The 12,738-nt window shown below is 49.1% G+C and overlaps 1 protein-coding gene across 2 annotated transcripts in view; it reads right to left on the bottom strand.

Moving 5' to 3' along the window:
• The window catches only part of DPYSL2 (dihydropyrimidinase like 2), a 107,532-nt gene that overhangs the window by 24,435 nt on the left and 70,359 nt on the right, over window positions 1-12,738 (bottom strand). For both annotated transcript variants that reach the window (XM_017654412.3, XM_017654414.3), the window contains exons 4-5: window positions 2,414-2,578; window positions 144-205 (exon numbers count right to left, since the gene is read on the bottom strand). In XM_017654412.3, the coding sequence (XP_017509901.1) occupies window positions 144-205; window positions 2,414-2,578 (227 nt within the window). The remainder of the gene's footprint in view (window positions 1-143; window positions 206-2,413; window positions 2,579-12,738) is intronic.

Raw genomic sequence — 12,738 nt, 5'->3', positions numbered from 1 at the left:
AGTTACATCAGAGATGCCACCCACAAGCCATCTTCCATGAGCCTAAGGGATGTTCATACACTGGAGGCAGCTTCCAAGACAACAGCAGGGGCCCAAGGGTACCAAATGCCAGCAAGCCTGTTCAGAAAAGCACATTTTCTCACCTGGGAATCTGTTAGCTGGAAGCGATCTTTGAAAGCCATGTACACCAGGAAGGAATTTACCCCTAGTGAACAGAAACAGAAACAGAGAGGTGAAGATGGGGCTTTAATAGATAAACCAAATAATCTGGAAGGGAATAAGAAAGTTATAGTTCTTTACATACATATATGCAGAGAGAAAGAGGAAGAGAGAGAAATAGAGAGGAGAGAGACAGAGATGGAGATGAAATATAAAGCAAATGCAGCAGAATATAAACAATCAGCCAATCTGGGACTAGGGTGCAAAGTTCTTTTTAGGAGTCTTAGAGTTTTTCTCTAAGTTTAAAACTATGAAAATTAAAAGTCGCCTGAATTTGTATACCCATACACACACAGCAGCATTATTCACAATTCACCAAAGGGTAGATGCGTCCTCTGACAGATGAATGGATAAACAAAATGTGGTGTATGCATACAATGGGAATACTGTTCAGCCTTAAGCACGAAGGAAATTCTGACACATGCAATGAGCCTTGGGGGCACAATGCTAAGTAAAATATCCCAATCACAAAAAGACAAATACTGTAGGATCCCACTTATATGTCAAGTCCATAGAGACAGAAATAGAATGGTGCTTGCAAGGGGCTGGGGAGGGAGAAAGGGAAATCCTGGTTTAATGGGCACAGTCGTTCAGTTAAGTTCTGGAGAAGGATGGTGGCGATGGTAGCGCAACAAAGTGAACGTCCTTCTTACTACTGAACTGTACATTTAAAGATGGCAAATTTTACATTGTGTTGTATTTTGCCACAATTAAAAGTGAAAACTAAAAACAAAAATTGTCCCCAACTGCTATGATTTTAACAAGAAAATGAATCTGAAGAGTCTGTGGATCAAGAGCTATCAAAAGGCTCTTTCTTTGGTAAACAGACTGCCCTCCCTGCTGACTTTAAAGAAACCATTTTCAGTAAGAAAAGGCCCACAAGTGCACCAAGCTGATGTCGCAATTCTCGGGCTGGCATTTTAGAGTTCTTGCCTCCCAAGGCACCAAACAGCCCTGCCCAACATCCATCGCCATGGTAAACAACTGTCCTGACAATCCTCTAGTCTTGGAGCTTAATTCAGGCCACCTGGGGATGCCTGAGTTCAACGCCTCAGGCCAACCCAGCCCCTCTGTCCTGCCAGGCAACAGTTGCTATGGCAACCCTCCTGGCTGCTGTGAAGCAGATTCATTTTAAGTATGGAAAGCTGAGTCTTAATATTCTCAAAAGAAAGATCAAGGGCTGCCTATCTTCTTGTATGTGGGACCTTCCTGCCAAAAAGACTCTTAGGCTATCTAGTCCAATTCCCACATGTGAAAGATTTTTTTAATTGAGGGTCATAAAATTTAAGCGTTTTGCCCAAGGTCATGCAGCTAATTTGTGGAAGAGCAAAGAAATAAACCCTAGGTTTTCTAGATTTTCATTCTGAACTCTTCCTATCATTCCTATGGATTTCTACCATAGCCATGCCTAGAGATTTCCCTCCTGCCATCTTACTCACAGCTCCTGGTACTTCTGAGCTCAGAAGTCACAGAACTCAAAAGCAATAGGTGCTTCCCTGGCAATTAAGATCCACTGACCCCAGGAGTCTTGGCTATGGCCAAGCTCAAGGGGACCCAAGAAGGTGATATATAATCTGGCATACCACCTAAACCCCCAAGACTCCTGTGGACAAGAGGATCTCAGAGGCACAGAGGTTGGCAAGATTCCTCAACCTTCCTGGAATCATTCAGAACCCAAACCTGGAATCCTGCTCCCCAAAATAGTCCTATGGAACAAAAACGGACTCCCACAGGTTGTCCCAGAGCCCCCTCACCCTCAAATTTACCCTGGCTCTTCCAGGTTTGCAGGAAGAGGCTGTCAGAGTCTGGGGCACTTTCCTACAACAGCCAGAATCCTCACTGGGATATGCATCGTTTCCCTTTAAGGGCCAATCAGTCTGCAGACTCAACTAGCCAACCTCGCTAAGGAGCGCCGTTCCTGCAAACCAAGAAGAAGCATGCAGCTGTTCCATACAAATAGATCAGATCCTGTAATAGGGCTCAGCTTCTCTTCTCAATGCAAGCTTCTGTCTCTGCGTTGGGTTTTGCTAGCTCCAATCAGCTCGAGCTGCAACCCAGCCCTCTCTCCCTGCAGGCACAGGGGCAAGGCATGAAAGGGATCCATGGGCACTATTCACAGAGCTTTTCCTCACAGAGCTATGCCAGCTCAGGAGCTGAAATGCATCCCCACAGGGTGTGGATCAGTGCAACCTACCGTGGTCCTTCACCAGGGCCTCCATCTCCTCCTGGATGCCCTTATGCCACTCGGTGATGTCCACATGCAGAGAGTAGTCACAGCAGGATTTGCTGTCGGCCCATTCCCTCCACTGGTCGAAGGCGGCCAGCAGGCTCGTCCCGGGCTCAGGCACGACATGGTCAACTAGGAAAAGAACAGACATTTGGCACCATTAGCAGAAGCCTTAGGGCCACAGGCCCACAGCTGTTTTCCCATTTCACCTGGAAGCGCAGCTTCATGTGTTCAAAATGGAGATGGTGATACCAACGGCCAGCTTCTAAGCATCCACGTAAACCAGCCTACACCCAAGAGGGAGAGAGCAAAGAGCCGAAACCGGGCATGGCACGACTACGCCAGTGAAACCACGCATGAACTGCCCAGCTCTGATTTCCCAACCGAAATCCCTGAGAGCAAACACCCCGGGTGCATTTCACAGACAATGAGCCCTTATGGACAAAGGCAGAGTCAGATGGCCGGCCAGAGTCGCCAAACCCTTCTTTGTGCTGATAGCTGCCTGTGAGACGGCCCGGCCAGACACCCAGGACCTTGAAGACGCTGGGCGGGAGCCACGCAGACGGGCCTAATCTACTGCCAGCGACGCTCACGTTTCGGCTGCACAGTACCACTTAGTCAAGAAAGATCTTTCATCCAAAGAGTTCAAAGCATTTTAAAATGATGGTTACTGTTATATTATTACTGAGCTAAGCTGATAGGAAGGACAGAGGACTCTGGACTCAGGCTGACCGGAGCCTGTTTCTTGGCTCCAGCAACATGCTCCTAGGTAAGCTACTTACTCTCCACTTTCCTAAGCTTCTGTGTTGGCTTAAAATGGGGATATTTCCTACCACATTTACTTGTTGTGAGGAGTAAATGAGATCACATATCTATCAACCTTTCGTCATTCCCCTACTTCAATCCTCCGAAGGCTTCCCCTTGCTCTTTGGATGAAGATTAAAGTCCCCAACAAGGTATATAAGATCCTGCCCAACCTGGCCTTGCCCACCTCCAGCATCCCCCTGGACCATTTCTCCCTTGCACTCTGCTCTCCAACCACACAAACCACATTTCAGTTCCTACAGTATCCGCCTGCTCCCTTCCACCACAGGGCCTTTGCCCATGCTATTGTCTCTCCTAGGCCTCAGAGAGCTGTTGCCCAGTTACCATGCTGAAGGTTTACCAGAACTGTTATTACCTACCTTCTGCACAGAGACACTAAAATACAAACTCAGATGAGTTGTCCAAGGTCAAATCAAACTTACACAACAAAAAAGATAAAACCCAGGACTCCCGACACCTACAGCAATGAATCATTCTTCTAAATAAACTATTAGATCTTCTACACCCAGGTAGGCAGTTCTCAGCTAAGAAAATGTCAGCCCAGGCAATGCTAATGAGCTCAGATTTCTGAAACAAATTAAAACTTGCAGATGCTGCAAAACTGTAATCAACAGAGCTTGGCTTTGTATGTCTCAAAAATATGGACATCTAAGCTGAATTTTCTTCCAACAAAATTCAATTTTTTAAATAGGCAGCAGTATGTCTAATTAAATGGGTACATACAGAGCTGGTACTGTAATACATATAATGTTATCTAATGAAAGCAATGACAATGTACACTTGCAGTGCAAACCTGGCCCATCTGTAAAATGCTAACAGAAACTGTTGACAAAACAGTTCCAATTAAGTTGTATCCCCTGGCTTCCTGCAAAAAATACAAGATGAAAACATGACTGTGTAACTATCACAGTTGGGACAGAATCTCCCTAGGAGCACCCCTGGCTTCATTCTTGCCCCCGTCCAAAGCAGCCTGCATACGCAGCCAGACGGGTCCTAAATCGGTCATCAGATCCTGTCCCTGCCCTGATGAAATCCTTCAGTAGCTGTCCACCACTGTCAGAGTAAAAGTCAAACTCCTCCCCTTCGTCCTGAGGGTCTGGTCCTGGCTCATCTCTCCAGTGCCCCCTCTGCCACCTACCCCCTGCCCGCCACCATCAGGCCACCTAGCCGGTGCTCACCCTTCGACCTGCCCCTGCCCAGCTCCTCTGTGCCTCCAGCTTTCCACCAGCTGTTCCTTCTCTCTGGAAGTCTGCACTCCTTGCTCTTTACTTATGCATCTCCTCCTCATCCTCCTCCATCGGGCTACGTGTCACCTCACCACGTGCAGTAGTTTCTGCATCTGTTTCCCGCGTTTGCGGTCTGACTCCCCCACCAGGATGCAAACTCCCTCAAGCAGTGAGTGCCTGGACAGAGCAAGGGCTCCACACGTTTCCAATCAATGAGCAAGCATTCTCTTCCAGCTCACCTTCCAACCTTGCAGCATCAGCTTAAGCAGAGAAGGAGGTGCTCTCCCGAGAACACAACCAGGCTCTCCTGCTCAACTCCGAGGGTGTCAGATTATCTGGTGCTCTGCTCCTCAAACCTCAGGGTGTGAAAGGATTTTCCTGAGAGTTTATTAAAACACAGGTTCCTAGACAGGACCCCCAAGTTTCAGATTTCCGTAGGCCTGAGTTGGGACCTGAGAATGTGCATTTTGAATAAGCAACCTGGGAACTAATGAGTCTGCCTTGGACCACTCTGAACATCACCAACTGAGAGCAAATCTTTTCCCATTTATTGTCCTGCCTCCTCCACTCATGCCCATTTTACCACGAGGGCCCTGTTACCTACACATCAGCATTATCACATACAATGACATCAGGTTTCCCGGCTGTAGTGCTATGACTTCCATCTCTTTCCAAATATAGCTCCCTGGAGTCAAGGATTCTTGAACAGGCAGGACACAGACAAAGCTGAGAGCTTCAGGGGAATAAACACGTTTCCTCTAAGGGCTAATGACATTCAGAAATGTGTCCGTGAAAAGCCTCCTCCTGTTTTCCCACAGTTCTCTTTCCTTCAAAGCCCCCTGGGGATGAGCTGCTCCATGGAGCAGGGCGGAATGTCATCCTCACTTCCGGAGGGAGCAGAGATTGCCCCCTGAGGACATAAGCCTGGAAATGACTTGCATGGAACTCAAAGGCCTTTTCTTAAGCTACCTGTCCCTGAAAGACAGTGGAAGATGCCACGGAAAACCCACCAACCCAGCATCCCACTGGGCAGTGAAGAGAGAATGGCCTTTGGGGTCATAGAGCGCCTGGTCTGCTGTGGCTCTCACTGCAGCCCTCCCTTGCTGCACACGCTCTCGGGGGCTTCCATTTCTTCACCTATAAACTGTGGGCATGAAACTACCTACTGTGTGGGGCTGCACGTTCAAGAAAGCCTGTGTGAGAGCACCTGGCAGAAGCCAGGCACACACTGGGTTTCATTCCCTCGGGATGAGCCATCGGAAACACCACTGTGGTTTCAGCGGGAGGCCTGTGATTCTGCTTTTCCAGGGAGCCGAGAACATGCCCCAGGGACAGTGGGCTGGTTTAGGGGTTACAACCAGTGTCAGGAAATGCTTTCATCTAGGAGACACCAGCTATTTCCACAGGACTGTTATTACTTCTCTTGAAACTGCCAAAGGACCTACATTTTTTTAATAGCTCTACTGAGCTATATAATCCACATACTATATACACTTTTGCTCATTAAAACCGTGCAAATCAACGGTTCTTAATCTAGTCAATGAGTTGTGCAACCATCACCTGGAGAAGACCCTATAACCATCAATAGTCCCTTGTCCCCAGGTGTCCTCCTATCTCCGTCGTGAGCAACCATTCATTTGCTTTCTGTCTCTGTGGATCTGGACATCCAACATAAACGGAATCATACAGCAGGGGGCCTCCTGTGTCTGGCTTCTTTCACTCACCACCGTATCTGCAAGGCTCAGCTGCATTGCAGCATCCTGTGTCAGCACTCCATTCCCTTCTACTGCCTTGTGTGTTCTTGGTATCCTATTTTTATGTTTGTGGGATATTGGTAAAGTGTTAGACACAGGGGAGATAAGCTGCTCCTTGAAAATTCAAATATAGGACTCCTCAGCAGTTTGTAGTATATAGAAGACCCTTTTTTTGGCTTGTTATTTTGTGATTTACTTGTAGACTCGTTTGCCCTTCTAAGAAATGATACAGAGCGCTCCTCAGACCATTCACCCAGGGACCCCCAGGGGTAACATCTTGCTTAAGCTTCACACAATATCACCGCCAGGAAGTTGACATTGACAGAATCCAAGACCCCAGGTTTTTAAAAGGCCAGCAGCTGGTGTTTCTGATCAGCTTTCAAGGGGCCTTTGCATTTAAAACACAGAGAGATGCCAAAAGTCAGCACGGCAGCCCCTATTCCGGAATTGGCTGAAAGGGAACCACATTCCAGAAGTCTGCTGGGGGATACGTAGTTGCAACAGGAGGAAAAGCAGGGTCAGCCCAGCTGGGTCCCCCCTGTCTGAAGCCTCACAGTCACACGAAGGGGCAGTTCTTGAAACTCCTATTAGTACACACACCACCTGGCACTCCCTGGGTATTTACTCTATCAGAATTGCCCATCGGCTGCCTCCCAGTCCAGAATCATCTCTGCCTCATTCTCTAGTCCCTGAGTTTAACTGTGTGTGCGTCCACCTCTCCTTTTTTCATCTTAGATAAGTTAACAGACTTGAATTAAAAGCAAGCCATCAGGGAGATGAGAACACAGACTTATCTGCAGAGCATCCCAAGCCAGCATCTACTCCGCAGGAGGCTGGGTGACCTACTCAACAGGGAATGGCTTTTGTTCGCAGAGATGAAAGCCTCTGGGAACCCGGCCTGCCAGTTAGGACAATACAGTTTTGTTCTGGAACAAGGCAGAAGGAGAAAGCACCTGCCCTTGGGTATATAAGGGGCATGCATAGGAGAGGTAGTGGAGGACAGGCCAGGTCAGACACCTGCATACCTGGCCTGTTCTGCCACTTACTCAGCCTGAGGCTTTGGGCAGGATACTCACCTTCTCGGGGCTTCAGAGCCCACATCTGTAAAACAGGGCTAATACAAGTACCCAACGCAGAGTTCTGGTGAGGGGTAAATGGGGGTGATAGGGAAAACACTCAGAAGGGTGAGCTGCAGAGACATGCTCAGTAACACCAGCAGGAAGACAGTTACATGGTTTGTAAGGAGATCTGCCATGCATAAACCCCTTCATGAAGTATTTAGGTTTACAGGCTAGCTACTTACTTGCAGAAAGGCACTGACCCTCCCACAACGCAAATAAACATCTTCCTAGAAGCTGGAACTATCTAGAATGTCTGTGCCTGGTTTTCTCACCTACAAATTGGCAACAGTAACGTACCTCACAGCATTCTTGCGAGTATCCAGAAAGATGGTGTTTGTAAACAACAAAGTGCTGTCAGATGTGACCAGTCACCACTCGTATTCTCCTCTCTGTGTTCCCCAAAGCATCAAAGGCCTGTCACACAGAAGATGTTCAAGAAGCACAGCACAGACCACAGACATCACGCATGCCTCTGGAAGCAAGGCCCTGGCCAACTCTAGGACTGGAAAACTCTCCCTCCAAGGGCCTGGCCACGGGACTCGGCTGTCTGGGAATTCCCAGCACCCCCCCCCAAGCCCTGGAGCACACAGCTCTCCCACGCGGTGGCTGCTCTTTGAGTCCCAGCCCATCTGAGTGCTAGCAAGGGGCCCCACTGCCTGGGGTGAGCACGAGCCCAGAAGACAGTGACTAACGGTGTGGCAAGGAGAACCCACATACTTGGGCAATGGGAGTGATAGTAAAAATAAGTAGTGTTTATCCAAACGCATCCTATCTGCCCAGGACTATTCCACACATCCTCCAGGGAGTATCTCGTGTAATCCTTACTCCAGCCCCTTGAGGTCGGAGCCCAGGTCGGCCCCATTTTCAGTTAAAGAAGTTGAGGGTCAGTGAGATTAAGTTCCCTGCTCACGTTCCTTACCGTGCACCCAGCAGAGGGCCTGGCCTACAGGAGTGTGACATTCATGGCACCTGTGCCTGGGCCACGGGGACCCCCTGGTAGAACTCTGGAAGGTGGTCAATAACATGGCTTAGCCTGTGCTGCTGATGGGCAGAGGGGGTGGTGATCCCAGGTCATGTGACTCTAACGTCCCTACACTCAGCCACTTCTGCTCAAAAGTGGGGGGACGGTCAATTAAGAAGTGAAATGCAGTCTTACCCCTTTGTATTTTATAACTACAGCAAGTAGCTCAATAATTCAATAAACAGAGAGAAAAACCGTTTAATCAGACCAACAGTCGCCAGCATATTAACGCGCCCTCCTAACTGCTCCAACCTCGAGGCACTTCGGTAATCCCCTTATTTCTCTATCCCAAACTTTCTCTAATGCAATCTTGCTTTTAAAACTAAACAAGTATGCTCACATAAACCAACACGAGCTGCAAGTAATTTTTCAGGATCCAGCGGTCACTGCTAGAATCATTAAGCCTGAATCTGGTGGGAATAAGGCTTGAGGCAAGATCCAGTAAAAGGTACTGAATAAAACAAACAATCTCTTCTGCGACCTGGTGATCAGCCAGCTTTGGAGGAAACAAAAGAGGAAGAAGATACAAACCAAGCCCTTAAAACGTTTAAAATCTAATGGGGGGGAAAATTCATTAAAGAGTACACACAGCAAATTATTCCGCTCAAAACTCAGATCACGGCCCTGTCCCCACCCTTCCTCTCCCAACAGGCTCTGGAAAGAGCCGAATGCTGTTGATGCCCCACCTCTGGCCTCCCATTCACTCCCGCTGGACCCACCCTGCCAAGAGGCACCCGGGAACTGCTCCTGATGCAGCCCGTCCTGCCCAGTCCCCGCTTCCCCACTTCCGGCCTGGCAGTGAGGGTGCACCCCCCACCCACCCCCCAGCCCCAGGGCAGCACTCTACAGCTGGCCTCTGCTCCTCTTTCTCCCCCACATCCTCGATGCCAAACAGCTGGTCCTTGCAGGCCATCTTGCTTCCGTCTGTTTTCCCTCATTCCTTCCTCCTCATCCCCTTTCCCCCCATTTCTCTGCCTCCTCAAAGTGCACTGGGCTCAGTATTTGCCAGCTGACAGACTTGGGCCCCGGGCCTTTTCGGTCAGGGGCCAATCCCTGGGATAAGCAGCTGGAAGCAGGCAGGACCCCCATCCGGAAGCAGAGAGTGAGCACCTGGGTCTTCCCAGCGCCTGCACTGCACACCCCCTGCCCACTGCATTTCCCTCCCCGAGGCCTGGGCCCACGGGAGGGAGGAGCCGCCCCCTCCAGGCTGCTGCCACATGACTCGGGGAGTCCAGGACCAGTGCTGGCGGCTGCAGTGGAAAGAGCGGGGAGCAGAGAGGCAACGCCCAGACTCCAAACCCAGCACCATTTCTCACTCTGAAGATGAACTGGGAAAGGTATCTTTGGCTTTCATTCCAATTTCACAATTTAACACTGGTATAATCAGAGCTCCCCACATTCAGGAAATATATCCGCCCCTCCAGAAACACACTGACATGGGGATGGCAGGACCGCGTCAGGCTATAATTTCAAACCACTGTTTGCATTTACTTGGTAGCAACAATAGTGGCATCAGCACAACTTTTTAGCAAATGCCTTAGCTTATTTGATGCTCAAAATAGGCATGCAGGGCAGGAATGATGAGGAATTTGGGGGCCACGAGACTTGCCTGCCATGGACCCTAACTCACAAAGCTGGAATCCAAACCCGCCTTGTTTTACAGCTTTTCCTGACCACCTTATTGGCATTTGTCTGAAGAGAACTCATCCCACCTTCCCCTACCTAAGCACTTTTCTACGCTTGAGAACATGTGCAGGTTCATTAAGTGGGCAGCAAATGCACTTAACCCCATGGACACAGACAGCGGAAGAGCCAGTATGAGCCAGTGAAATGAACTTGGGGCCTCAGGCAAAGAGCACCTGTCAGCATCTCATCAAAGCCTTTTCTCTAAGGCTCGGTGTGCCTTGCACGTGGCCACCTTGCATGTGAGATCAGAGGCCAGGCTAATGAAACCTGTGTGCGGCAATGAAAGGTCATTTATAATGTGCAAATCCTTAGGAGCGACAGAACAGACGATGAGCAGAAACCCTCTCCTTGACTCAAACACGCAGACCTGGACAGAGAGCCTGAGGCCCACCTGTAGGCAGCAGGGGGTCAACCTTCCCAGGAAGGGGCCACCGGCGTCCACCGGAGGGCATGGGGTGGAAGGGAAGTGACCCACTTTGCCAAACAGGGCTTCACCTCACAGCAGCCTCCAAGGCAGCACTTGGTAGCTTGCTCCCCATTCACTGAGCAAGCACGGGCCCAGGCTGGGGGCACCTGCAGGGGCAGCCTCGCCAAACCATGAAAGGTGAGAACCGATGTGCGCGACAGCTGCTGGGCCAGCAGGTGTGCTTAAAGGCTTCAACCGTCGTTCCCAATTGCCCGAGTCTTACTTACTGATACAAGCAAGTGCGGCAGACTCTACTAGAGAGACTGTTAGTGGCCAGAGTAAAGCTCAGATCCAGGGACCTTTAGAAACTGTCCTATCATTTTACTGATGATGAATCCGAGTCCCAGGAGAGTTTCAAGAGTTGCAGAAGACACATGACGAGGTGTTACGATACCAGAATTAATCCTCAGTCTGAATCCAAACTCTATATTGCTTCCTCTGTTTATTTTCATAACAGAAGAACATGTTACCTACAATCCCACCATCTTGATAACTATTATTCTTTTTCTGTATCCTCTTCCACATCTGTCATGTGCATGTATTTTATGTGGGTATAATCACAGGACACGCTTACTTTTAATTGTGGCTTTTTTCTTAAAACCATGCTGTCTCAGTCTTCGTAATTCAGTTTTTGCATGAGAGCTGATCTTGGGAAAACATACTCTCACTTTCTTAACATTCTCCTATGGTGAACCTATAGGTACTTCCAATCTTCCTCTACTGTACATAATGCTCTTATGAACATATTCACGCAAATAACTTTCCCCCTATGTTAAATGGTTTTCTCCAGAAAAGATCCTAGGGTTGGGATTACTGCATGAGCTACAGTTCTCAATACAGAAGGCCACGCTGCATTCCAAACGTGTCACCACTAAACGCTGCCACCAGCAATACATCAGGATGTTACCCAGTCAGTGCTGTTATTTTCATTTTATTTGCTTACTTTTTAAGGCAGTAAGAAACAAAGCTCTTTTCACTATACTAGGCTGTCTCTGTTTCAGATAAATGGCCACCTTCCAAGACCCGAACAGGGGGATTGAGTAATACACGAGAGATCAAATCAACCAGCTGTACAAAGAAGGCCCTGACAATCTAACAAGACATGACGAAATGGCCATGGCCATTTCATGGATTTGAGGCCCAGCTGTCTGAGAGCCACCATCTGAGTTCTAGTCCCCCTCAACCCTTCTCCCAGCTTTGTCACCTGAGCCCTAAGATGACGCCCACTAATGCCACCTTGTTAGGCACAAGAGATATAGGCAGGCCGGCTGCAGACCTGGAGAAGGCCTGGGCCCTCAGGCGCCGAGCACAGGGAGAGAAGCTATGCTTTGTCTCAGCTCCACATATTCACAGACAGACAGACACTTCATAGAAGTGCCATTCCCAAAGCAGGGTGGAGAAACTGTGGCCGGGAGAAGGGAAAGAGAGCCAGAAGTGAAAATCCCAGCCAGACTCGTTAGAATACAAAGCTTCAAACTTCAGGTCCGTGTAGAATTTCTCCAAGAGATGTTGAAATCGTTGGCTAGCTGTGAGAGAGGGCTCTGTTTCCTGTAATTAGACAGGCATTCTGAGTCTGAAAAAAAGCCAAGTTTATGGCCTCTCATTTCCACGCACAGTAGGGGAAACACACAGTTTGCCTCAGGCTAGCATTAGATCCTGGAATTCCTCTCCACATTCTGAAGTCCTGGGGAGTGACTTCCAGTGTACAGGACTTTACAGGCCCTTTCGACATCCTGCTCTCAGACAGCTGGGCCTCAAATCCACCATCTGAAAATCTGGGCTGGAAACACTCTCACTTGTGAAAAAGTGTGAGAGAACCAGGAAGCACAGCGTCGTGTGGGAATGGCCTCCAGCACTGTTGGTGACTGTCCCGCACTGAATGTGCTGGAAACAGGGCGAGAACCACACCCACCGAATGTACTGCGCAGGGCCAGAGCTTTAGCTCTGCAGCTCACCTGTCTGGGGTTGAATCTAGGCTCCGCCTCTGACTAGTTCTAGGACCTTGATTAAGTCACTAAACGCCCCAGTGCCTCAGTTTCCCCATCTGCAAAATAAGAATAGCAACAGTGACTACTTCATAGACTAGGGGTTAAAAGCATGAACTCTGGAGTGAGTCAGACTGCCTGAGCTGGCCCCCTGGCTCTGCCACCCTCTGGATGTATGACCTCAGGGTCCTTTACCCTCTCTGGGTCT

Source organism: Manis javanica, chromosome 3, assembly GCF_040802235.1.
Source record: "Manis javanica isolate MJ-LG chromosome 3, MJ_LKY, whole genome shotgun sequence".
Taxonomy (NCBI): Eukaryota; Metazoa; Chordata; class Mammalia; order Pholidota; family Manidae; genus Manis; species Manis javanica.
Note: the sequence above shows the minus strand (reverse complement) of the source record. Positions and strands in the feature narration are given on the sequence as shown.